This window comes from Fistularia commersonii, chromosome 30 (assembly GCF_037954325.1).
Source record: "Fistularia commersonii isolate RoL2024-O1a breed Wild chromosome 30, RoL_Fcom_v1.0, whole genome shotgun sequence".
In the NCBI taxonomy this organism is placed as follows: Eukaryota; Metazoa; Chordata; class Actinopteri; order Syngnathiformes; family Fistulariidae; genus Fistularia; species Fistularia commersonii.
Window position 1 is genome coordinate 11,514,714 of NC_141313.1, and position 27,086 is coordinate 11,541,799.

The 27,086-nt window shown below is 48.9% G+C and overlaps 1 protein-coding gene across 1 annotated transcript in view; it reads right to left on the reverse strand.

The window, feature by feature from the left end:
- Nucleotides 1-2,297: 2,297 nt before the first annotated feature.
- The window catches only part of LOC147216431 (retinoic acid receptor beta-like), a 56,708-nt gene continuing 31,919 nt past the window's right edge, over nucleotides 2,298-27,086 (reverse strand). The window contains exons 4-8 of the mRNA XM_086177880.1: nucleotides 20,913-21,073; nucleotides 14,272-14,448; nucleotides 9,232-9,436; nucleotides 4,854-5,012; nucleotides 2,298-3,622 (exon numbers count right to left, since the gene is read on the reverse strand). Coding sequence (XP_086034006.1) covers nucleotides 3,276-3,622; nucleotides 4,854-5,012; nucleotides 9,232-9,436; nucleotides 14,272-14,448; nucleotides 20,913-21,073 — 1,049 coding nt within the window. The 3' untranslated portion in view covers nucleotides 2,298-3,275. The remainder of the gene's footprint in view (nucleotides 3,623-4,853; nucleotides 5,013-9,231; nucleotides 9,437-14,271; nucleotides 14,449-20,912; nucleotides 21,074-27,086) is intronic.

Below are 27,086 nucleotides of genomic sequence, written 5' to 3' on the forward strand. Positions count from 1 at the left end.
GCGTTGAGGATCTCTGTTCATAAGGCCACAACAGAGCCCACGTGTGTGTAGAGCCCGGTGGGTAGTACATGCTGTCAGCAGGAGATACACGCTCATCAGATTGACGTCGGTGCAAGTTCTGGAAGGCGGAGGCTGCAGCGGGCCGTGATCCCAAAGGGACGTACCGAGAGATCGGTCTTTCAAATTTCACGAGCAACCCCTCAGTTCCATCCACATTTTCCTCATCGCAGCCAGAACCCGGACCCCAATCATAATCTGACGCATCGGACTCAACCGATACGATCCGGTCCGAGAGGTGGCATCAATACACCTCGCAAGTGGTGGACGCCTGCTTCTTCACCAGACCTGGACCATGCTGTTTGCATGGCATCCTGATCACACCTCCGGGAACTTCAAAAGGAAAGCTTTGAGTTCTTCTCCTCAGTGAGCATCCTCCAAGTCAGGCACCTCAGGAGCGGAGAGCCTTCGGAGCTGCTCTCCTGGCCGAGGCCTGCGACATGAGCCTGGTGATTTTGCAGACAGAAAATGATGTTGGGTTTCCATTTTTTAATGGGGTTTTCTGAGGGAAATGGTAAACTACAGCAGGTTCATCCAGGTTTCATGCCCACGGATCCTGCCCATGGAGGGAAATCTCCATGACGGAATCGTTCACCGATAAAGGGGGCGATTCTCCAGTAAATCCTGATACATGTGTTAACCGATCGGATGGCGATGTGCTTTTTCGCAGATGTTGTGGTTCTGTTGGCTTCACGCGACCATAACCTCCAGGTTCAACCCAAGCGAGCGTGAAGCAGCGAGCATGAAGCGGTTTGACGAGAACCAGCACCTCCGAACCCGACAACGGCGGAGTGCCCTCTAGGGATCTAAAATCTGGTTCACAAGCGAGGAAAGGCATGGCGCTGAAGATTGACAGGCAGACTGGTGCAGCGTCAGAAGTTCTGAAGATGGTCAGTCGTGGTGAAGAAGGCAGATTTAGGGATCCTGACTTCACCTCAGAAGGAGTTGACGGATACGAGCGGATACAGGAGTATCCGGGCTCTCCCTCGGGGATAGACCGAGAAGCTTGGCCACACAGCAGGAGCTCGCTGCTGCTTTGTATCCGGAGGAGCCAGATGAGGAGGCTCCATCTGGCCAGGATGCCTCCTGGACCCCAACCTGGCGTGCCGGCACGTCCCAACTGGAAGACCGAAGACAGGGACCATGCGTCCCGACTGGCATCCCCTGGAGGAGCTGGAACGAGTGGCCGTCGAGAGAGAACTCCCCGGCCAAGAGGCGGAAGATGAACGGAGCCTCCTCATGGTAATAAAGTGCAACGGGGTAAAGCTGAATGAGGGTCCATGGGGTACGGACACCCACGAGAAGCTTCCTGAGAGACAACGGCCTGCTGCAGAAACATGGTGTCTGGTGTCAACCGCGGCCTGAAGGCCGGTCAATCTGAGGAGCAAGTACCAAAGGCTTCGCTGTTGTGCTTCCCTCCTTTGAGGAAACAGTAGAACAGACTCGGCTGTCGATATGGAGAGAAGCTTTGCATTCTGGCGGCGTGGATGTACACTCATTCATGTACGGACATGAACCTTGACGCGGAAGGTGAGACAAATACCGCCTCCAATATCGGAACAAATATAAAATATTAAACTTCCATAAGGTCTATATGCAGTAACATTCTAGATAACTTGAAGGACGTCCGGTCTGGCTGCTCAGACCTCGTATGCGGGCGGCTTTCCGGAGCGGCTTCACCGAGGAAGGTTCCTCTGGACCACCGGCTACACCTGCAGCTCCTGCGCCGCCAGGTCCACCGTTTGGGCCCAGCGCTCCCAATGGAGGTCTGCGTGGAGACCAATCATCAATGCTCTCAATCATCGAGTTTAAAAGACCAAAACCGGATGGATTTCAAACAGGGGGAGAAACTTTGCCATCGACCGAAAATCCAATTACATCCTTTTAATTTTGGGGCCTTGAGTTTCTCTCCTCGAAGATGTTTCATGTCCCATAAGAGGTTCTTCAGTTCTATCTGATCACAGCGTAGCTGACTTCACTATCTGGCCTTTTTTGGCTGAATTTTTGGATTTCATTCATTCACTACATCGCCTATCCTGGGTATCACCCTAACCAGTCCACCACAGGGCAGCATCTGGAGACAGACACCCATTTCCCTGGTCATTCACACGTCTCAAGTGACCTCCTGTATGTGTCTGTACTGTGGCAGGAACCCGGAGAACCCTGGGGAACCCCACGCAGACATGACAGAACATGGAGACTCCACACAGGAGTGTGGGGAATAATCGGCTAGCGGCTGAGGGGATTTGACTTTTTCCTTCTCATGGTCTTTAGATGACGATGATTCCATACCGCTGCCATCGTCTAAGCGGCTTCAGATCCACCACATCCATTTAAGAGAAAGAATCATCTTGAAAAACCGAAAAAAGGCTGTATATAAACTTCTTGTTTACACCTGTTTCGCTATTTGAGTTATTGCTGTTATTCCGTCTTCTAAGTCCCCGTCATCCACCCTCTCATCTCGTCCAGCTCTCATTAAAGGGACCGCAAATACAAAATTCTAAACAGACCTAAAGCGTGCAGATGGATGAATTAAAAAAAATATAGACTTGTTTCTGTTTGAAAAGAGCTGCTAATGTTTAAAAAAAAAAAAAAAAAAAAAAAAGCTCCGAGGTCGTAGCCAGATGGGTGGAACCCGGCGGCGCCGCTCCAGCGCCACCCGCATACGTTGTGCGTTCGATGCAACCAGAACGTACGGACGAGTCCCCCCGCCGCGGTCCGCCTCGGAGATAATATCATAGACAATGAAAAAGCACCACAAAAGTCATCATAGAAACAGACCTAAGCATACGATGGTATGTACAGCGGACGGAGAGAACGCTGAAAGAGAGAGAAAGGAGGAGGAAAAAAAGAAAACACTTATCAAACCGGTCATGCAGAGAAGAATTTACACGGGGAGACCTGAGGAGTTTAATCTCTGGGGCCCTCCGGGGGCGGCGGCCTTCCCCGCCGCGGCCCCTGCTCCAGAGACGGCACGCTAAACCAGCGCTCCATTCGCCACCACTGTATTTACAAAGCACTGATTCCTTGGAGGCCTCCGAGTTTTCCTTTCAGGAGTGGTTTGAGGAGAAGGTGTGGGGGGGCGGGGGGGGGTTGAAGATAATGTAATACCAAGCAGGGGGGATTCAGAGGGTCCGGGGGGGGGGGGGGTCGGCACCTTGCCTGGTTGTTCTGTTTTGTGCAAACAAATGTCAAAGATGTTTCCTCCGAGACGTCGCCTAAGGTTCGTCAGTGGGAAGCACGGCTGCAACGGCGGCCCCTTCCTCCTCCTTGTCCTCTGAGGACTTTGGTGATTCTGGAGCGGCGGCTTCTGCGTCGGGGTCGTCCTTGCCGCCGGGGCAGGTTCCCTCCTCAGTCGGGGCGTCGTCACCATCTTTGCTGCCATCACCATCGCTGCCACCACTGCTGCTGCTGTTACTACCGCTGCCGCCGCTGCTGCTGCCGCTGCTGCCGCCGCTGCTGCTGCTCTGGCCGTCTTGACCTTCAGAGTTCTCTAGCATTTCCTGGATGAGAGGTGGCATGGAGCCCGGGATCTCCATCTTTAGAGAGATGACACGCTCGGCTCCTAAAACAAAACAACGAAACAGAGAGAAACAAGTTAAAGATCCAGCGGCGCCGAGCCAAAACAGTTTTCTGTCGTGGCTTCCCGTGGACACTTGCCGTAAGCAAGTCAGACATCATCGGCGCTTCGCACTGCACATTTGAGATGAGACGGCGAGGAGGGTAAAGTCAAGATGCCGAACCAAGGCCTCTTGCCAAAGCACAGGGTTTGCTACTTTCCTGCAAATCAACCAGCATCTAGACGGACGAAAATGAGCCTGAGTGGTTCTGAGCGGAAGAACTGAGGTCTACTGTAGTACTGATACATCCAAGCACTCAGAGTTTACATGGAAACCAATCATGCCTCAGCGTCAGAGATGAATGACCAAAGAACATGCAGGGAGCTCTTTGTGGTGATTTGTCCCATATCCTTTTACTTTCAGTTAAAATTGGCAAAGTTGCAAATGTAGATCTTTTTTTTGCCCATCCATCTGGACACCGTGGAGGCTTCCAGGAGGCATCCTTACCAGATACCCGAGCCTCTTCATAAGGCTGCTCTGGGTGCTGAGGAGCAGCTGCTATACTCTGAACCCCTCCTCGATGGCTGAGGCCTTTGCCCTGTCTCTAAGGGAGTGCCTAGACACCCTCCGGAGGAAGGTCCTTTGGGCGGCTCGTATCCATGATCTGGTTCTTTGGGTCACCACCCACAGCCCCTGACCACAGGTGTGGTGGGAATGGAGATCCACTGGTAAATCCAGCTCCATCCATTCTTTCCTTACTTGTAAAATGACCCGGAGATGCTTAAAGCACTCCTCTTGGGAAGGGTCTCATCCCCGACCAGAAGAGGGCACTCCACCCCTCCGAACATGGTCATGGCTTTGGAGATGCTGGTTCTTATCCCAGTCTTCTAAATGTTCATGTCCAACTGACATTGCTGTGATGGACTCCAAGGTACTCCCAACTACAGAACAGCACCGTAGTTTTAAGAAGAATAATCCCCGTCACAAAATGTCTTTACCTCCTCCATCAATCCACATCGAGGTTTTACAAAGAATGAAGTTGTCTGAGCACTAAAATCACCGAACAAATCCCTGCGTTCTCAGGTATGGCCATGAGAGCGGTCACGTTTAGTGCACGAGTTGGGTTAGCTACTTCTTGTTGCATCTCCTCTCTTGTCTCTGAAAGGCAGCGGTATGATCTGAACCTGGCTTTCTCCGATCAGCCCCGGCGACTGGAGAAGCAGCGCATCCACTCACCCTTGGCGCTGATACTGCGCAGGTCCGTAATCTTCATCAGGGTTTTGGGGAACATGTGCGGTTTGCTGGGCCTACGTTTCCTCACGTAGATCTTCAGAGCCTCCAGGAGTGGCTCCTGGAGCTGATCCACTTTAGAAGGTTCCTCCAGGTCCTGGCGGTCTGACAGACACACATACACAAGTAAGTAAAACTTGAGACTCATGCATGACTAATCCATGTCTTGGCTTTATCTGATGCAGACACGCTGCAGGCTTGTACATGTCTAACAGCACGGAGCTCTTTGATTAAGGAGTGGAGGCTTATCTCATTGTGTCGCCTGGTTTCCCGCTGAGAACCGAGCGCTGCCATCGCAACAAGTGAGAAATGTGAGCCGATCACAAATGGCGATTTTTTTTCTTCCCCCTGTTGACAAGTCATATCCAACCCTGATGATTGGGAGGTTCTTTGTGCCGGAGCGCTGCCGAAGCAAAAAGATATCCCGTCGCAACTGAGCTGCAGATGTACTGAGAGATTACTTCCTAGTCAATTCAATGCTAACATGTGGTACCAACCGCTAGGTCGCTACCAAAGCAGTAAAGGAAAGGAGCTGGGCCATGGCTGAAGGTCATACACAAAGGTCTCTCTGGACCTTCTTTGGTTCCTTTCTAGAGACACCGGTCACGCCTGACCCCTGCGGCTCCCTTTGCTTCTCAACAATCAACATGACTCTGACAAAGAAGTGCAGACCAATCGCATAGAACACAAGCGATACTACAACAACCACTGTAAAAAAAGGATTAAAAAAATTTGTTCGTGTTCGAGTTTTCATTTTCCAATTTCAGCTACTCAAATTCCCAAAGTTACCTTCAGAGCTAAACATTATGACATTGCCTATTTAACACATTTATCTTAAATAATTTGTTGTCATGAATAATTGGTGTCCATAAAATATAAACTTGTGACTTGCCGTCTTGTAGAAACTGCTCCCTCACCCCGGGGAAAGCTCAGCACTGATTCTGAAGGACGGGCTCATTATCTCCTTCTTCTCCTGACTTGTTTATTGCAAGGATGCTGCAATATGTGACTTCTCTTACAGTGCAGCAGCTCTTCAGACGGCGCAGTAGCTATTCTGTCCGTGTCCTCTTGCGCAGAAGCACACAAGTCGAGACGTTGTTGGCATCAACACGGGTCTGTGGATTTATTTCTGACCTGAACTGGACATGAACTGATGCAGTTTGGTAAACACTCAAAGTGAAGGATCTCCAAAAAGAGGCTTCGAAGTCACACTTAACTGCGCCATTTCATTAAAAACGAGATATTGGTCTTACATTATGAATTCAACAACTACAAAATAATAATCATAATAACAATGCATATTCTTATTATTATTATTATTATTTTTGTCCCCCAATTCATTCTTCATGCCATGATGGCAAATTATTTTAAAAATCTAATAATAAAAAGAATAATAATTAGCTATATCGTTATCATGATAATAACACTAATAATAGTAGCTATAATGATGACTATCATTCTTCTTCTTATTTTGATTATTATGATCATATCACAAGCACTTTCTACCAAAGTGCTGGTCAAGTTAGGAGGGATTATTAAGAGAAACACGCATTCATTCATTCATTCATTCATTCATTCATTCATTCATTCATTCCTTCTATCCTGCAGTGAGGGGCACAATGGGTCTTCAGTGAACCTCCTGCATGTGTTTGGACTGTGACGGGAACCTGGGGAAACCTGAAGAACCCCACGCAGACACAGAGAGAACATGGAGACTCCACACAGGAGGAAATCCAAGCAGGGACCTTCTGGCTGCAAGGCAGCAGGGTGAACCTCCGCTCCGTCAGCCTTTCTTTGGACCTTGTGGACACCAAAGACTCGAGTCTTGGACTGGAGTGCATGTCCAGCCACGTGTGACTTCATCAAGTTGGACAGCGTAGATGATCCTAAACCACTGATGGTTGGATGTGATGGTTGGATGGGTGAGGAGCAGCACCTTCAGGTCTGCACCAGAGTGCACCCGCTCGGGTCAGTAACACTGCTGCTGCTGTCTGGAAAGCTGCAGGCCTTGAATGCTCTCCTAGGGCTGGTCAGACCTGAGAGATGCTTCCAAGTTGGAACAGAATGATGCCCAATGATGCCCAATTTCTCCCCTCTGTCATCATCTGTTGAATGTTTTTTAAAGGCTCGCAGGCTAAAGACGCTCATGGTTCTGAGTCATATTTAAAAAAAAAACAAAACCATGAGAAGCTCAGCCCTGCAGGGCTGGAGTGCTGAGGAAGGAGAAGAAACCCTGACTTGAGCGAAGCGTTCAGGACTCCAGTTCATAGCGCACCCTGCAGGGGGCAATGCGGCCCTGACAGCAGCAGCAGCAGCCGCCGAAGGTCTGGAAGTGTGTCAGACCGTCCTGGGTTACGCAACAGCCTGCAATATATCGTAAATGTTTTGTTTGGTCCATCAGTCAGTCGGCGGCCGGTCGGTGGGCGGGGCGCTGAACTTGAGCTTCTGTCACGGGACATGAAGACCGACGGACCATTGCTGACCCGGAGCAGAACACCGAGGACAAGTTCTCACACCAATCACCAAATGTCACCGCCCGAGTCTCCTAGATGAGACTGAAACGTCAGGGCATCTGGAGAAAAACGGTTCTGACTGCAGGAACTTCTGCTGAGGGAAACACGGGAAGCCCTGAGAAAACAACTGCCCCTTTGCTTCATCTTTTAAGGTGAGGAACGGTGAACTTCACGCCCGCTGCTCAGAGTGAGAGGAGAACCTCAACTTTCTCTTGTCCTTTGGGCTGCTCCCCTCGGGGGGGTCACCGCAGCCAATCGCCTGCTTCTATCTGACCCCCAGCCAATCACATGCCTACCGTTGACCTGGAGCCAATCACCTGCGTCCATCCGAGCTTCTCCTCTGCATCTTCTTCTCTCGCACCCACTGTGAAAACCAACCGCTGTCATCAAATCTCCGCTTTCCAACACTCGCCTAACCGTTGCCATGGTGACAAACCTCAACGTTACTCCTCCCTCCTTCTCATGATCACCCAAAGTGGTACGATAGACTTGTTCATTCATTCACCCACTCATTCCATCTTCTCCTTGGAGGTTGCTGGGTGTATCCCGGAGGCGGGGCATACCCTGGATGGTGCACCGCCGAGTCACCCTGTCATTCATATTCAGGGAACAGGGGAGTCTTTGACTGACCCTCTGAAGGTCTCTGGACTGTTGGAGGATGGAACCCGGACAAAACAGCTCTGAAGAACTGAAGAAGCTTCTCAGATGAGAGGTGACACATCTTCTAGGTAGGGAACTGAGTCTTGTTGCTACAAGAAGATTTGATGATTGCCCATCATGGACGGCGCGGTTAGCGCTACCTACTCACAACAAGGTCCTTGGGTGGATTCCCACAGGGGTTCCTTCCTGTGTGGGGTCTCTATGTTCTCTCCATTTCTGCGTGGGGTTCCTCAGGGTTCCCCAGGTTCCTCCCAAAGTCCAAACACATGAAGGAGGTTCACCTCAGACTCCACATTGACCAGACGTGTAAACGAAAGGGAAAATAGCAGTATGTCTCTCTATGATGAACCGGTCCGCCGTGAACCTGCCTCTCGTCCAATCACAGCTGGGATAAGCCCTCCCCCCCCGCGACCCTGAGTGCAGGCCAAGCGGCTTAAATAATGAATGAACGAATGATTGACCGACCCTGATGACTGCGAACTTTCAGACACAAATTCATCCCATATTGTCTATGCAATCTGTCTATCTATCTATCTATGAATGTTGGACCTCTTCTCTGAGGGCGCCACTTGGCAGAGCTGTCCCTGTCGCTGTCTTTCTCGGACAAGTGAAGTCGGTGTCACATTGTTTTTGGAGAGAGGCGGTGTTGCATCCTTGTCGGGTTTGTTGTCACGCTGGCTTTGAACGGTGTGTCAGCGGGCCGTTTAAAATGCAGCAAAGGCCTCAATTTTCATAAATTAGCCCTCGCCTTTATTGGATATCGGCTGAGGGTCACCGCAAAGTCAGCATCTGTTCCTTGACACGTATGCTCGGAGCCAAAGTGAAGCCCAAGTTAACTTTACCAGCCGGCATCTCTCAGAAGTACCGATGCCATGACCTCTCGTCAGAAGCCACGACATGAAAACATTTGACCCGACACACCTTTTAAAGAGGACATCCAAGTATTTGACAACATTGTGTTGGACTGCTACCGACACAAGCGCTTCGATCAACGTTTAACCGGATGAGAAATTTGATCAAGCGGACGTCCACGATGGACATGGAAGATGTTGGCCGATAGGTACGTTCCTTGATCATATTCACCGGGATGCAGAAAAGTTGCACAACTTCAAGAGGATGGAAAATCACCACACCTTAGTCACTCCCCTCACCTCCGGAGATGAGACAGATGGCGCTGAGGAGGCCCGTCTCTGTGTCGTCCATCTCGATGGGCAGCAGCTGGTTGGCAAAGGTGAACACCAAGTCAGTGAGCGGGCCAAAGCCAGCATTGTGCATCTGCGTTCGGTTGAGCGTCAGCCCGTCGGAAAAGGTCATGGTGTCCTGGTCGGGGGTGTATCTTGTACAGATGCGCAGGATCTGGAGTTGTCGGGGGCGGGGGGGCATTTGTGAGGGGGTGTTGGCGGAGAGGAGACACAAACAAACAACATCAGTGTCAGTTCAGACAAAAACTGGTACTTGGAGGCTGAAAGTGAAATCCAAACCGCCGGCGTTGATCAAGTTTGCTTTTAAAATACGAATCATTGATTCTGGAGTCTGGACGTGAGCGTGTGATGGACAACCCGGGCTGGGCAGGATCACGGCTGGATCTCCAGCACCAGGACTACCGTTTGCAATCAGTGGGTCAAAAACGGCCAACCGGACAGACATACCAATGAATGAATGGGCAAACGAACAAACGAAGGAAGAAACGCACAAACAAATAAACGAACATTTGGAGAAGCAAACAAACACACGGGCGGATGAATGAACAAATGGACCAAGGAATGAAAAATCAAATGAACACACGAACAAAATAACAAATTGAACTATGAATGAATGAAGGAACAAACAGGCGGACAAATGGACAAAGGACGTAAGGAACTAACAACGAATGAACGGACAGACAAATGAAAGAGTGGACGAACCAACAAATGGAGACAAAAGGTGGTAGTTGTGAAGGAGGAGCCTCTTTGGATGGAGTTAAACCGCCATCTTCACAGTGGCAGCGTCCTGTTTGGATCACAGACCACGTCCTCAGAACATGATAACCACATAAATATGAAGGTCGCACCATTTTCTGCAAATAATAAGTAATTAGGAGCTACTGATCCTTCTCCACCTGGAACGTGGGCGTGCAGAATTGACCTTGACCCTCACTCTGAATTAAATATCCATCAAGCAGCCCGAGCAGATGTTTGACAGGTCCCACACAGTACTGTCCTAGATACCGGTCCTGATGGACCTGCAATTTGATCCATAAGGCAGGAGCTAGAGGGGGGTGTGTTGGTAACCACCAGAACCTAAAACCAAGATCTCACCTGGACATTGAGCTAAACATTTTCCAAGTAGAGCAGATGAAGTCAACCAAACAATGACTTTCCATACACTCCTCCATACTCTGGGTCACCCTGCCGCATTGTGTCTGTGTGTGTGTGTGTGTGTGTGTGTGTGTGTTTGTCTGCAATGAAGCAACTGACGGTGAATGCAAAAGCCTTTGAAGCCATTTGAGTGGGCCGGCTCTGACAGTGAGTGGCAGCCATGTCTGCAACATGAAACAGAATAAAACATGGCTACTGGCGGTGACTCGAGCGGGCTGGCCAGGCCTGCGCTGACACACACACACACACACACACACACACACACACACACACACCGTTTGATCTCTCCTCTGACGCTCCCTCGCCCAGTCCTTCTCGACGATATTTATGCCCTTCACCAGGAAAATGTGCGGGTGAGTGGATGCTGACGTGCTGCTCGGAAGCCAGAGAGTCGTCTGAGTTGGCCTTCAACTTTTCACCCCGAGTTCCCGGGAGTTCACGGAGCGCCCCCCTTCCACGGGGCGTCCAGGCTAACCGAGCAAACAAACCCCGCGGCTTCCGTCACGTGAGTCCCTGCAGGTTGAGCCTGAACGGCTTTGACCCGCGTTTGCATTTGCACGTCTTTACCCGGCGTCTTGGTGCCGCGTCCGAGGTCCCTCCCCGCTGATTTAACTTCATCTCACTGGAGCTCACGCTGAACCGAGAAACAAACATGTGAAGCCATGTCTCTCACAGAAAAGATGAATTCTGTTTTATGGAATCATCGACGGCGGCGTCGATCATGAAACTAACTATTCCAGCGACTATTCCACAGCGAAGTGTTAAAAAGGTCAGTGAATCTCTTGATTGCACCTTTTATTCATAAACAGTAAAGTTCCACTCTCCTCTAAATGTGATATGTAATTGCAAGGGTCATTTTATTCTCTTTTTCTGATGACTCTGTTAATCAAGCGTCTAATTTCCATTTGAACGCCAGGCAGCCTTCAAAGCATTTCAGTTACACAACTTCACAGTTGTGTTACCGAATTATTTTCCATTTATGTGGAAAATAATTGCGATGTCAAAGATTCAATGCAAACGTATAATTGGGATTCAAGTTCCGATCCAGTTTTTTTTTTTACCCCCTAAAGAAACACATCTCCTCATGTGGATGTTCTTCAAGGCTCTCTAAGGTTCAGGTACCAGCACCAGATGTTTGCTTTGGAACAGAGCGGCACCTTTGACGGATGAATCGAACAATCCAAGAAAGACGTTCCGGTGTTCCTCCAGGTGACACGTCTCCACATCTTCTTCTTCTTCTACTTTGGGCTTCTCCCTTCAGGGGCCAAACATCTGCCTCCATTTAATCCTCTTGTCTGACACCAACTAAGTTCATGTCCATAAACCTCCTCTCTGGTCCTCTAGACCTCCTGCCTGGCAGCTCCAACCTCATCTTTCTTTTACCCAGATCTTCTCCATCCCTCCTCTGTCCATGTCCAAACCATCTCAGTCTGACTTTATCTCCAGAACATCTACCATGTGCTGTCCCCCTGACGGACTCCTTCCTGATTCCCTCCATCCTCCTCACCTCATCTTCCTCCAAAGAGGAACCTCCACATCTCCAGCTCTGCCTTCTGTCCTCTCCTCAAGGTCTCTGCAGCAGACTTCCATTCTGGCTGATGCTCTTCTCCACCTGTCCGAAGGCTACAGAAACTCCTCCTCCTTCTCCATCTCCACCCTGTCACCTTGGTCCCTCTCATCTATGCTCTCCCCTCCCTGGACCATCAGCTCAGAAGAAGTCGGAGCATCGCCGCGGTTTCCTCTTGGTTTCGGGTGAAGAGGAGGCGCGGCGAAGTAAGCCGGCGTCTCGGCGCTCGACCGGAACCGGCGTTAAACTTTAACTGAACTTCTTCCCCGCATCCATTTGAAACATTTTCAAAGCTTCATTTTATTTTATTTCACTTCTTTCTTCTTATTTGAGGAGGGAAAGTGGAAGCCATCGCAATGAGGAGGCGCTTTGATGCTGCGAGAGCTTCTCCGAGCCGCTTTGACCGCCCAACATCACACAGGGCGTGTTTTAAGGCGTTTTTTTTTTTTTTAAGGGGGAAAGCGAAAGGAGTCTCTGGTATTTGGGAGAAGAACATCCAGCGTCCGGCCGGACACCCACATGAAGTGGCTTTTTAAAAAACTTTTTAGCCACATTCTGAGACGACAGCACGCCGAGCCTGCACAGGAACTACTTTGACCAGTGTCTCACAGGGCAGAAGGTGGAGAACTACAACCAATCACCCTCTCATCTACACTTAAAAACCATGACATTTTCTGGATGTATGCACACAGTGGGCTGCTGGATCCAGCTGGATCACCACTGCAAAACACCTTCTTGTCCTCCATCCATCTCTGGTCCTCCAGACCTCTTGCCTGGCAGCTCCAACCTCAGTGTCTTTCTATCCAGATCTCCTCCAGATCTCCTCCAGCTCTCCAGTGCGACTTTATCTCCAGAACATCTACCATGTGCTGTCCCTCTGATGGCCCCTTGATACTCTTTCCACCTCTTCTTCACTGTTGACCCTTGGTACTTGCTCTCCTCCACCATCTTCATCTCCACCCTGTAGCCTCACCCTCTCACGCACACACCGACTCCATCCTGCTACTGCTGACCTTCGGTCCGCTGTGAACCGAACTGGATCAGGTGTTCTTCACCCTGCGGTTCCTCTAAACCAGCATCCTCAGCTACATTTTCGGGGGCATTTATTCCGCTTTTTTTCTCCCGATGAACACGGGACAAAAGGAACATTTTCTTTGGCTCGACTCCGTCGGCGTTGGAGGCTCCAGCTCATTACTGATTCCTTAAGAAGCAGAAAACGACACCGGTGCACGGCTGTGCGTCGTGAAGTGCCTGACGGGACCGTGACTGACGCAGGAGAACAAAACAGGAAGGTGCTATGCGGCATCTCGCCAATTATCCCAATGTTTCTCAAAATTCAAGGGAGTGAATCTTCACGCCGCAACCGGTCTCGGTCGAATCGGCCTTCGGGAAGCGACGGTGGATTCGGATCCAGAGGCTCGCCTGTTCTGTTTGGAGTGGCGGTTGGAGCTTTCAGTCTGAAAACACGCAGGAGGCTCAGCGGAAACCCTGAGGAGTCCGGACGTGCGGATGAATGAGTGAATGGTCGGATGTTTATCCACGATGAGTGAATTTGAGGGCGGATGTCTGTAGGTCTCCAGATTATGTGACATCTGGATGACACAGTGAATGATTGTGTGTCTCCTTTGATGGATCCAGGCTGATCAGTGACAGCCTGGATAGGCTCCGCCCACTGGCAACACTGAGAGCAGAATACGTGTCAAAGATGAAGGATGAATGTTGATTTGAGCCGAAAAAAACATCCCGAATTCTTGTCTAAATCTCGTCTTGGCGACTGGATTGGAATTTCTGTACTCGAAGACGTTTAACCTCTCATCCCAGAGAAGAGACGAAGAAGCCTCTCGGACGAGGGGGTGAAATGTCTCCAAGTGAAGAAATTCAAATCCAGTTGCCGGGAGTAGAAGATTTTCAACAAGAATTCACAACGACCTGGATGACCGAGAACCTCCGCAGAAAATGTCCAGAAGATGACGGTACCTTCACAACAAATAAGCAAATGGCTAAAGGGTGTGCGGATGTGTGTTCAGTGCACGGTCAGTGTTCCTCCAATGCTAAGGGTGTGTGATGTGTGTGTGTGGCCCACAAGAACTTCCCAGGGGGTCTTCACCTGAGCGTCTAGTAAAATATGAGATGTCACGGCAAGAAGGAACCTTGTTCTTGAGTGTAGTCCCTGAGAGTGGGAGCCTACGGACCTGACCTCTATGGACACAGCTCCACCGTGGACACCTTTCGACTGAAAAGAAAAGAAAAGAAGGAGCGACACCCACCAGAATATCAAGGCAGGCAGCTTTCAGGAGCGTGATCTGGTCAGCAATGGTCAGCCCTGTGAATCCAGGCACTCGTTTGGCAAATTCCACAATCTTGATAATGCACTTGGTGGCCAGCTCACTGAACTTGTCCCACAGGCCCAGGTCCAGCCTCACACGGTGGTCTGCACTTGAGTTCTGAAACATATGCACACACACACACACACACACAAACAGAGAACAAGGCGTCAAATGATAAGGCAGCAGCTTCTGTCATGGCAGAGACGGCCGCTAATGATCTCCTCGGCGCCTCCCTTCACTCGCCCCTATATTTGTGTCACGCATGCAGAAGATGGGCTCAATAGCGGCGGAGCTTTCGGGAGAGAAAAACACGGGAAGGATGGTTGCTGTGAACGCGGAGAGCTGAGTGCCCGAGATAACGAGGGGATCGGTGTCAGCGGGACGGCTGGCGGTGACGGGTGGTGCAAAGCGGCGAGGAGACGCTTTTACTCCCGCTATAGGTTGATAGCGATGCAGAGAGAGGGGAGGGAAAGGGTGGAGCTGAAAGTCAAGCACGACTTTCTTGCTTTTTCTGCAGCTGCTCTCCACACATCAGCGTGATCACCGCGGGGGCAACAGAGCTCCTAAGCTAGTTTTAGCTCATGGTGCCAAACAACCGCCGACACACCTGGAGGTTAAATCCCTCAAAATGGCGCCGTAACCTCCGCTGCTATTAGTCTGTGTTTTTGGAAGCCGGAGACTCTTCTGATGTCCTGCCTCCAACTGCACAGGAGCTTCTGCCTCACAGCCAGAAGATCCCTGCTTGGATTCCCACTTCCTGTGTGGAGTATCCATGTTCTTCCAGCGTCCGTGTGGGTTTCCTCAGCGTACTCCGTGTTCCTCAAACAGTCCAAACACATGCAGGAGGTTCATGGAGACTCTGAATTGTCCAGACGTGCGAATGAGAGGGCGAGTGGTTGGACATCTTTTTACGGCATGTGAACAAGTCCAAGACGAGCGGTAAAGAAGAATGAATGAATTAATAAATGGTGGTTCAGGTCAGGTCTGGTTCCCCTCCCCCGGCTGAGCCGATCATTGAATTCCCAGCACCGCTGTCACCTGGCCCTCTGAGGTCTTCTGAGGTCCTCTCAGCCTCTCCATCCTTGTTATTTACACCACCAGCCCAGGCCTGTCTCACTTCCTGTTCCTCTGCCAAGAAGCAACCCTGGAATTCAAACCTGTTAGATACTGGAGTGCCTATGGGATGTTTGTGTGTGTGTGTGTGTGTATGCATCACTTGAAGCCCTGTGGTGGTCCTGTGTAGGAGATGGACTCCTGGATTGGTGGCGACATACGCAGAGTCGTTGTGCTTTATTGACTTGTTTTATTGTTTTTTCAGAAGATCCATCCAAACTGCAGAGACTCTGATGGGTCGGCTTCCTCAGACACACGAACAACCGAGCGAGGATCTGCATCTGCTCCTAAACCAAACATACGTCCAGAAGAAGGGCTTGGACGCCAAATGTGACCAGGTGAAACAACATGGAGGATTGGACCAGGATGCCTCTGGTGTCCTTGTTCACTATTACCTCGCTGAAGAACAACGGAGGAGAAATTAAGTGATCAAGTGCCAGAAGAGTAAAGCGAACGACGGCCTTGGAGCTCCTGAGCGTTCTTGTTCTACACGAGGATCTGGACGGCAAGACACTTTGGCATCATCAGTGAGTCCATCAGAGGGACACAAAAGAGGTCCTTGAACACCTCAATGATGCCACCAAGTTCTTGATCTCCAGACTCCCACGGACTCTCACACGCCGTCAGGGTGTGAACATGAGATCCCGCTTAAAAGCACAAGGTGCTGAGTGGAGACCATCACCTTTGAGCTTATCCTGGGGCTCCTCACACCTGTATGAAGATCATATGCTGCCCAATGGCAAGCGGAGAAACCACATCAGCTGCGATCAAATTCCACTGCGCCTCACATGCACGAGCTGCAGACACACACCCACGCACACACACATACACATGACCGTCGCGCGTCGTCCTGATGAAACAACACGTTGTGTCGCCACAAGAGATTGCATGAGATATGAGAGGCCGGGAGTGCGTGTGTGTGTGTGTGTGTGTGTGTGTGTGTGTGGTGGGTGAAAGAAGAGCGATAGGGATCATTAGATGTGATCTGGGGTTAAGTGAGAGGAACTTCAGAGGCGTCTGTAAATCACACACACAACGAGCCGCTGTCAACACCACGGCACATTCCTGAACGCCATGAGGAGTGTGTGTGTGTGTGTGTGTGCACAATATGCTGGAGTAGGTGTTGGGGAGGGGGTTGATATTAAAGCAACTTGTCTTGTTCTTCCCTGTGGGTGGAGGCGGGGGGAGGAGCTCCTCACAACCCCAGTCAATTACAGCAGTCCTATAATTCAATGGAGTGAAACAAGGAAGTTACCGGGGAATTCTAATTTCATTGTGGAACATTTATCCGAATAAATGAGAGCGGTCGGGGCATTAGCGAAGAAGGAGCGCGGGCCCGGCGGCGGCCCGTGATGGATGTCCGGGTTAGGGTTAGCCCGTGCACTTCTTTTTTTTTTTTTTTATTTTGCCTTTGAAAAAGGAGGCTCGGCTCTTTCGCCCCCCCACTATCTGCGCTCACCCGCCGATGAACTCGTAAATCACCGCAGACTAGGATTTGAATATTTCACCGCATAATTGGAGCTTTAACCTAATCTAGGGGCGCAGGAGCGCCGCCGCCGTTTCTCCGACGCGCCGGACTCAAAGGGAGGCAGCGGCCCGTAATAATGAGGAACTTCTCGCCGTCTAATTACCGCTGATCCAGATTAGAGCGTTATCAGGCTGACTGACAATCCTGCAAACACTGGCAGTGGAGGGGTGGAGGGGGTTTGAGCTGTTTATTTAGCGCTGTCAGGAGGAGTCAGTGCAATGGAGGGTGGGTGGGTTACGCCGATTAGCCCGCTTTGTGTCGACTTGGAGGCCAAAACAAACAGTTTCGGAGGCGGGGGAACACCAGCGGCTGCGCCGCAACCACTGCTGCTCCTCACTGGAGGGGAACCTCCCCGATCCAGAACACACACACACTTTTGGATCCACACACACAACCAGCCTAGGAATGTACTCTCATTTCCGGGCTATAAGCCGCTACTTTTTTCACACTGCGGCTTAAACAACGATGTGGCTAATTTATGGATTTTTTCAGGCTAATGAGCTTCACGCCACCAAAACCCCTTCGCCTCGTCACATCGGACCGATGAAATGGGCGGGAAATTCTGTGCCGTTCAATTCCGACGGCGAAAAAGACGACTGACGGTTTTTGTATGTAAATATCAAATGTCACAACGTGGACACCTGCGGCTTATAGACAAGCGCAGCCTACATATGTACACATAGATTTTGTTATTTTTAGCCGCTGCGGGTAATAATCAGGTGCGCTCGATAGTCTGAAGAGTACTTGAAACATGACCAGAATGAAAGCGTGTTAAAAAATAAGCGTAAAATGAAAACAATCCCCAAACCTGTAAGTCTGCCTCTCGCCTGGGAGCCAGTTTGAAGGGTAAGAAGTCACAGAAGCACCATTCATTTCCCCACATCTAATCATAACTCCAAAGCTTATTGCATCTGACGCCAAATGTTCCGTCACTTTGATTTTTTATGCTTTCCTTTAAATCTGTATTAGTGTATATGGAAATGCCTGTACTGTGTCCTTGACTGTCAAGGAAGGCGCCTTAAACAAAATGTATTATTATTATTAAAAACACAAAAGTGAGAGAGTGGATGTAAACAAAGAGTGTAGGCAGGACGGCGTATCCATCCGCAACGCCTGCTTATCAGAATTCTTTATATTTTTCAGTTATTTCCTGGATTACTGCCGTACAGTGCATGACGGCGGCCCCCTGCAGTGTAATCATTCCGAGGTAAAACACTTCTCCGGCTCTGTCAGGAGCCGACACGTCAAACGCGGATCCGTTTGCAACGGCGGAATCAGAAACGTCACTCGGGACGATGAATGACATTGATGTTCTCTGGAAAGGGACGTGTGTCAGTCATCGCTGTCTCTAAAAAAGGTTTTTTGAGAAAACCCTGGCGACGCGGCGGCGCAGACGCGGTGCCTAGTTTTCCTGATCAGAGAGCGTGACGCTCGGATCCTCTCCGGCGTGTCTGGTCTATTTTAAGCGATGGCTGCACGGCTCCTCTCGGCGGTGTGACAGATGATTGCCATCGGTGCAACAGGAGAGCTATTAAGTGTGCATTAACACGTGTTTACCCGCTGCCGTCCTGCATGATTGACACATGTCACGAAATGTTCAAAACAAACTCTGGCATTTCACTGAACGCGCTCCTGCCAGGAGACGCATTAGACGCCAACGGCTCACCGCGCGTCAATCAACCGTCCGGCAACTGAGTCGTCAAAGCCCGAGTCCCGCTTCCGCTGCGATGTGCGCGGCGCATGAACATCACATGGGGTCACTATGAGGCCGGCGGTCAGATCCCTCACCAAATGGTCACGGCTCTACCACTGCCTCTGAGTGACAGTTTCCTGTTCCCAAATGTTCACCACAAACTCATTGCAACCCAATGATACATTCCAATGCTTTGTTCATTTCTTTCCAGGGTTTGTCGCTTAAGGTGAGCCGCGTCTCTCTGCACAGCAATGAGAGGGTGAATGCTTGTCATAACATGAGGTTGAATGAGAGGGTGAATGGTTGGATTTCTCTGTGTGAATAAACGAGGGAATGGCGATCCAGGTGAACACTTCAGCCTGACAAACAGCTAGGATCCAAAACTCTGACTGCAGGAAAAGTCGTGTAGATGGTGGATGGATGGATGGATGGATGGATGGATGGATGGATGGATGGATGGAAGGACGGGCAGAGGAATTGAGAATGTATGTATGGATGGATGGATGGATGGATGGATGGATGACCACGACTCAATTGCAGGCGAGTCTTAACTTTGGTTGGTTAATGTAGGCAACTTTCTATCTCCTCCCTCACATCCTGAGAAGATGCAGTGCTTCTCCCCTCCCAGTCCTGAGGATGAGGGGATTCACTGTTTGAATGTGTTGGAGATTCAGTGAAGAACGTTCTGTCTGGATGAAGCTCCTCCAACAAAACCCCAAGAATTTCCACATTCACCCTCCGGACTCTTGAGACCATCCCTCACGTCCGTGTCCATTTTAATTCGCAGTTAGACCAAATGATGCAACCTGGATTAGCCGCATTTGTTCTACTTGTCAGAAGGTCCGTCTCCACCAGACAGCGGCTGTCTGACTTGGGAATGTTTTCCCCTGCAGGGTCTGATGTTTGCAGGAAAAGTCAGAAGAAAAAGAAAGCAAGAACCGACCCTCATCTGACAGGAGGGAGCTCGGCGCTCCGGCTCGGCTGCGATGACGCTTTTGAGCGAGCTTCCATACACTGGATGTGCAATCAATAGCTGCTGCGGGCAGAGGAAGTGTTGCGGAGGCTGGACGAGCAGCACCAGATCAGGATTTAGAGGAGTATCAAATAAAGATTTTCATTATGACCTCTGGACCCGCGGCTCAGATCGTGGACGCGCAGGAGCCGGCCGGCGAGACGGGGTCACGGGGTCAGAAAAACAAACAGATCTTTTTTTTGTTGCTGTTGATGATGATTCTCCAAGAGCAAAACAAACTTTAAAATGAATCAAAGGAAAAAAAAAATGAATAAATAAGGGGGAGATACAGGAAGGCATGGTCTGGCCCAACAATGAGAATGTTGGAAATCACGAGCCGTAGCCTTCAAAGTCATCACACCTTAAAACACGAGGCGACGTATTCACCATCGAGCTGGTTGGGGAAGGTATGAATACTGTAAATCTCTGAAGGGTCAAGAATCCGGCAGCGTTTGTAATAAATCAAAGAACTCCGCTGTCAGGGATCACTTTCAGAGCAGCTAGGAGCCGTGATTATAAAGCTGCTCTCTGTGCTAAAAGTCCTGCGGGGACCCTTTTCAAACTTTCCTTTTCGCAAATACAATAAAGTCATTTATAAAAAAGAAACAAAAAATGTCAGAGACCACTCATTTGGGTTTTGGCAAGTCAATCCTCTTCTTTGGTTTGGGGGTTTGGAAATTCGGGAAGTTGTTATGTACAGACAAGGGCGCTCCAAGGCAGCAGGGCCAAAGCAGCAGGCACTAAGTTGCCGTGGTCAATGTCCTGACTTGGGACCAAATTATAGCATCTTTTGACAAAGCAGCAAAATCCGTCACAAGAGAATGACATGCGTCATGAAATGGCTTGTAGAAATCTGGTCTACAAGAAGAAGAAGAAGAAGACCCTTTGTGGCTTAAATAAATAGGTCTGCTGGAGCTGGGCGAGAGGTTGGCACATCCTCAGCTGGTTGGCATACAGAGACATACCGCCCTGCACACCTGCTGTACAGACAACCTCAGAAGAACCCCAGAACATGCAAACTCCAGAGAAAGACGCTGATTGGAATAGAACAAGGAGCCTTCTCCAACCTCTTAAACCTAAAAGGCTGGATCAGGAATGTAAAAGTTAACCAACAGATGGGATAAAATAATTTTACAAAGAGGTCAGTTTTGCACCAACAACTTGGCAACACATTACCGAGACCCCTGTTCGTTTGTCCCTCTGGAGCCCCTGACTCCTCGGCACAGTGGACTCACCGTGGTATATTTGCCAAGCTGGCAGAGGGAGGGGAAAGTTTCTTGGTGAGCCTTTCGGATCTTCTCGATGATGGTCTCCAGCTCGGCTGTGAGCTCGTAGCTCTCCGCCAGCTCCGGCTTAGGGTTCTCCTTCTTCTTCTTATTCCGGTCATTGCGAACAGCTGAAGGACGACAAAGGATTATGATTAGAGTCAAAACTGACAAATGAATGATTAATCCTAATGACTCGTACAGATGCCATTGGACCGATAAAGTAAAGGTCTGTCAAACTGAAAAAAAAAACAGAAATGGCGGTTATCATTTCATGGTTTCATTGCAGATAATGTCAAGCCTATTCACGTCAATCAGTTTAGCACTAATACAAAACCCCCCGCTGGGACTCTTAAAATCCATCCAAGGCTTAAGTTCAGACTGTTACATATGGACAGGTTTGGGCTGACTGTAGGGTCTTCCCTAGCTCTTGGCTAATATTAACTCAGGTAAGCAGCAGAAGGTGGCCTTTTGGCCACAGTTGACCCAGTGGACTCCTCAAGTTGCACACAAGTACAGATGACTAGACTTTTTAGGTGATATGGTCCTGTTTGCCCCTCCACCATTTGACCTCCGGCAGGCAGTGGGGTGGTTTGCGGCGAAGGGCATGACAGTCAGCACCTCCGATTCGGAGGCCTTGTTTCTTGTCTTGAAACCGGCAGACTGCCTCAAACAAGAGTTCCAGTATCTTGGGGTCTTGCTCAGAGCTGAAGGTAGGATGGAGATGGAGCATGACAGAGCAGGGAGCTAAGCTGCCACGGCTCTCACTGATGGCCTTGAACTTTGGGTTGCGCCAGGGAGGGCGAGGTGTCACGTACATGCAGCTCCAATGAGTTCCTCCACAGGGTTGCTAGGCCAAGACCTCAGCTGATAGTAGAACTGCTGCTCATTCACATCAGACTTCACTGCAAGTACCCTTTGTCACGTTGGCAATGGCCACAAGGCATTGGAGATGGGTTTCAAGCTATAGTCCTTTTTGGTCTACTGAAAAAAGACGAGTGACGGGTTTGCAGTCGTAGAGCAAATTGTGGGTACAGATATGCACTGGTGCCCCCAGATTTACAGTTTGAAGACTTCTTCCAGGTCACTTTTAATACAGTATTGCCATCTCTGTGCTGTTAGCAGTTCATATTTGTAACAGGAGTCGGACTAATGACCGCTACAGTTCTAGTGAAACACAATGGCTAACTGAGATATCCTGCAGTTTCTAATCGAATTAATGACAAAATAATGACGATGACTAAGCACGTGTAAGTATCCTTATATTCCCTGTTTTGCAAGTTGGAATAGATTCACGTTCTAAAAACAACAATAGACCTATGAGTTTGTCTCTTTAGTCAAAGCAGGTCGGTCGGGCCAAACCGAGAAATCTATGATACCATTTCTGAGGGTCACTTTTTATTGGTTTGATAATGGAATACACAGTCAGCATGTGTCAAAAAATCAGTGGTACGAATGATATATATTTTAAAAGTATCGACATATATTTGAATCTCTAACCTCCTTTGGCTGCTAATTCTGTCGACAATGGAAAACTTTTTTTTTCAATATCTGTTTTCATAATGGAATACATTTCTCAGCTTGTTTTCCCCGACTCGCTTTTATTGCCTGGAAAAGTCAATAGTGAAGTAAACACTGTCAGAAATGTTACAGCAGACAACAACAAATGTGCTCCATTTAAAAAAAAGAAAATGAATAAATAAAATGATAGCGCATAAAATAGTGCAAAAAAATATTGCTGTATTGACCCTCCGGACTTATTCCGAAAATGTATCGTACCGCAGCGCATTGTTACCGCCGTATTGACCACCGTAATCTAATCACTCCATCTTTTTGTCTACAATTTAATTAAATTTGATTGAATTCCCTCAAGGTTTTCATGAGATACCACTGGAACAAATAAGGCAAGTTTTGGCAATCAGTTCATCTGTTCATTCGTACAAAAAATTCGAATCGATTCCCCTGAGCGGTTCCTGACACGCTGGGATCTCAAGGTCAAAGGCATGATGGGTCCTCAAATTTGACCGTCAGAATTGAAGACTTGTTTTCGTGTGGACGTTGAAAGTGATTTCAAGAATATTTTGTCAGAAGGTGTCCAAAGTCTTTGCTGGTTGCAGTACAGTGTGAAAATATGACGCCACATAACACGAGCCAGTGGAGGCATACCAGTCCGACGACGTACCCCAACATTGTTCAAAGGAAAAACAGTCTTCGCTTTGCTTTTCATCGCCTTGACTTCTTAACTTCACATTCAGCCGTTTCCACCAAAGGCGGCGGCGCTGCCATGCTAGGTGCCAACCAGACTAGCAGGAGCAACTTTGGTTGCTTTTGTGTCTTGCCCAAGTACACTTTGGCATGCAGAGAGGAGGACTGGGGAATTGAACCGCCAACCTTCAGGTCGTCATGGGCGCCTGATCTGCTGATCCAGACACAGCCAGTTTGGGTGAAAGAAGCGTAACAAGCACAAACTTTTTTTTTTTGCTTTAATGAGCTTGGATCTTCTTGCACGGGCCCAGAAGTACGGAAAGACGTATCCCCTTTAAATTTACATGCTAAGAAATGCCAACGGCAGGTAAATAAAAAGAACAAAGAAATAAAATCTCGGTGTAAAAGACGCTGGAACGGAGCTCAGGTGCACCCTGAGAGACCCCCGCCCTTCTTGAGGTGCACGAGTCTTTTGAAGTCGATCGCGACGGGATACTCATACAAATCAGCCGGGTTTCATTGGCCGACACGCAGCGCGATGGTTCCAGCGCCTCCGTCCTCTGATCAGCTGCGTGCACGCTGCTTAAAATAATAAGGAGTGGAGCTGCGGCGGAGAACCGGGCCTATTGTCGGCAGCGAGACACCCAAGGGACCGTCTCTGGCTGACAGCACAACAGTCGCATCCTCTGCCCCAGTTTACATTAAACAGCCCTTTACATTCGCAGAGTGGAGCCACGGCTGCAAACCTTTAAAGCAGCGCTACAATTGGAGAAAATATATAAATATTTATGGGGGATTTTGTAAACAGTGGCCTACTTAAAGAGAAGAAAACACACTTGAAGCTTATGAAAGCTTGCCTCAGCACTTACTGAGCTGCCATTATCATATTTTGAAAAAGTGCACCGCAGCTCCACAGGAACTTGGAGACGAGTGCATTCATACAGCGAGCGTGACACACTCAGCGCACAGGGGGAGCTGGTCCTGGGATGAAGAGCCCTACCTAAGTGATCCATGGCAAGCTCGTGCATTCACGGGGTGTCGAATGTATCCCTCAATGTTAAACCAAAGGACGTTGCAATATTTGTCATCCGATGCCGCAAGTGCCGTGACATCGATTTTGCCAAAGCCGCCCCGCTTCCCGAGTGAGAAATAAAATTTGGTGAGGAGTAAATGTCATTTCTGTGGGTAAATGCTTAAGAATTAATTTGAGGTTTTCTACCGTCCTGGCAGCTTTACGAGGCGGTTATTTTTGTTGTTGTTGCTGAACTATTCAATATTTACTGCAGATGTACTTCTCCTTTCAGGCTTCCGCCTTCAGGGGTCTCCACAGCCACTCCTCCACCTCTAGATGTTATTCCACCTACTCCCTGGTCTCACTGCACTCCACAATGTCATCTGCAAAACTCATCATCCGTGGAGATTCCTGTGTGACCTCATCTGTCAGCCTGTCAACATCAACAACGCAAACATGGAGGGTCTCAGAGGTGATCCCTGATGCACTCCCACATCCACCTTGAACTCCTGTGTCACACCTATGTTACGCCTCATCGCTGTCTTTCAGCTGTCATACATGTCCTGCACCACTCTATCATACTTTGATGTACTCGTACGTCCGTCGTTCCCCTGGCGGCGCCCCGTCGTATGCTTTCTATAACTGCTGAGAAAAGGTGAGCTCGCTGACTCTATGTCGATCTCACTTGGTTTATCAGTGTGATTTGACAACAGGATCCTATTTAGCCATTTTCTGGCTCTGGTCCAGTGGACAGGCAACACCCTGAGTCTTCACACCATGTGCTAGAAGATGGGCGACACAAGACAACTTCAGCGTCAAAGCAAAAGCTTTTTAAATAAGAATGTCCCCAGCCCCAACGACTGGGTGAATAATTGACCAAACAGCATTTGCTCCGATGGATGAGCAGAGATAGAAGCACATGGCTTAGCTTAGAGCTTACAGTTTATATATTCTTAGCTTATACCTATAGATATAAGCGCCTTACATACAGAACAGTGCCTTGAACCCTTTTTCCACTTTTCACTTTTTGAATTCTTTACTTTTTTCTTTCTACACATTTATCTATTTACTCTTCTAGATGTTATTTTATTTATTTTTTTATCTCATATCTCTAACCCAGAGATGCTGCTATTGTTGTATTGTCGTGTTGTGTCCTGCCTTTTAAGGTTGGTTCGTGTCTGTTTTCGATGACACTGAACCCGAGAGCTGGTAGCTCTAAATTTTGCTGCACTCTGTGTAACCACAATAAAAGTCTTGAATCCTTGAAGAACCTTACAAGTACATTTGTGGAGTTTTCTGTTCTTGAGTACCAAAACTATTGCATCCTTTTGAATTGTATTCCCTTCCACTGCATATTGCCCATCCTATGGGTTCCTGGCCTTCCTCTCTTCTGTCATAGTACACCTAAATATGCAGATGGTGTGACTCTGCGATGACTTGTATGAATCCCTCTCGAGCTTGGGGTGGTGACAGCTTCACCTGCACTCCACTCACACTCGCAGTTTGATTGGCATCAGTCAGAGTTCCTGTGATGACAGCTGTCTCCAGGGCAACCGGAGGAGAAAGTAGGAAGGACTTGACCTGCGGCGGGTCCCAGTTTGAAGATCGGATTGACTAACAAAGCGGAAACAGAGCCGAGGTCGTGGATGTCAAAGCGTCACCGCTCGGTTATTGGATGGATGAATAAAACAGCAGGAGAATAGAATAAGGCAATAGAATAAATTACAAAGCAGAACGTTAGCATAGCATTAATTAGCTTCCAATTTAAACTCCCTTTTAATGAGAAAATGAAGTGCTAATTTATGGAAGAATCCTTCTGTTATCTTTCCCTTTTGTATCCATCAACTCAATGACAGCGTCTGGACGTTCCCTTATCGTTCATTCATTCACTCGCTATCTACACCGCTTACCCTGCACTCAGGGTCACGGGGGGTTCATTCACACATCATACAGAGATATACAGCCATTCAACCTCTGCTTCACACCTCATACAGAGGGAGAATGCAGCTGTGTTGGTGTTTGTTGGTTGGGTATGAATTCATTGTTTTTCAGGAATTTCAATCCAAGCTGTAGGCGCTTTGGATTTGTTGTCATCTTTCTCCAGAAGACAAAGATATGGTGTTCTTGACGTCCGAAGCAAAGACACAGCGGTTCGGCGTTTCTTTCATTTTGGAATGTGTAATAACCGCTGTCGCAGCAACTCGCAGACTTTGAAAGAAACATGATTCCCGGGACTTTCACGGTTTTGAAACAGCTCTCGTTCTGAGGCGTTTCCCCATCGTGTCCCATCGAGAACGGAGATGTTCTTCATCACATTTGAAGGCAAAGAAGAGGAGTATGATAAATATTGATTCTGTGTCTTGTAAATAATGTCAACAAGACATTTCTATTATTGTGTGGGAGAAAACAACCTTTCTGTTCCAACACCAAAACGCGACATGTATGAACTGTCCAGCAGCGATACTGCATCCATAAACAAATACGGTTCAGAGAACCACTCATTCGTCCATCCTACAATCAGGGGAGCGGGGGGGCTGCAGCCTATCCGGGCTGTGTGATTGGGCGAGAGGCGTGTCGCTCTGGACCAATCAAAGCAACACATACAGACACACATAACCATTGACTCACTCCTGAGCCTGACCCGGCGGGACACATGATCAAAATTCATTCATTCATTCATTCATGCATTCATTCATTCATTCATTCATCCATTCTCTCAGTTGCAGCAGAATCCAATCATCTGCTCGGGTTCAGAATGTCTCCTGTCAGGGAGGGTGTTGGAGCCCTCAGTGAGATGCGCAGATGTCTCAGCTCGTCCACAGAGACGGAGTGTGTCAGACCGCACTCATGCAGCATCCTGTCAGTGTGAGCGCGTGTGTGTGTGTGACATTAATCAGTGCATCCACTCTGACCCACATAGAGTGACC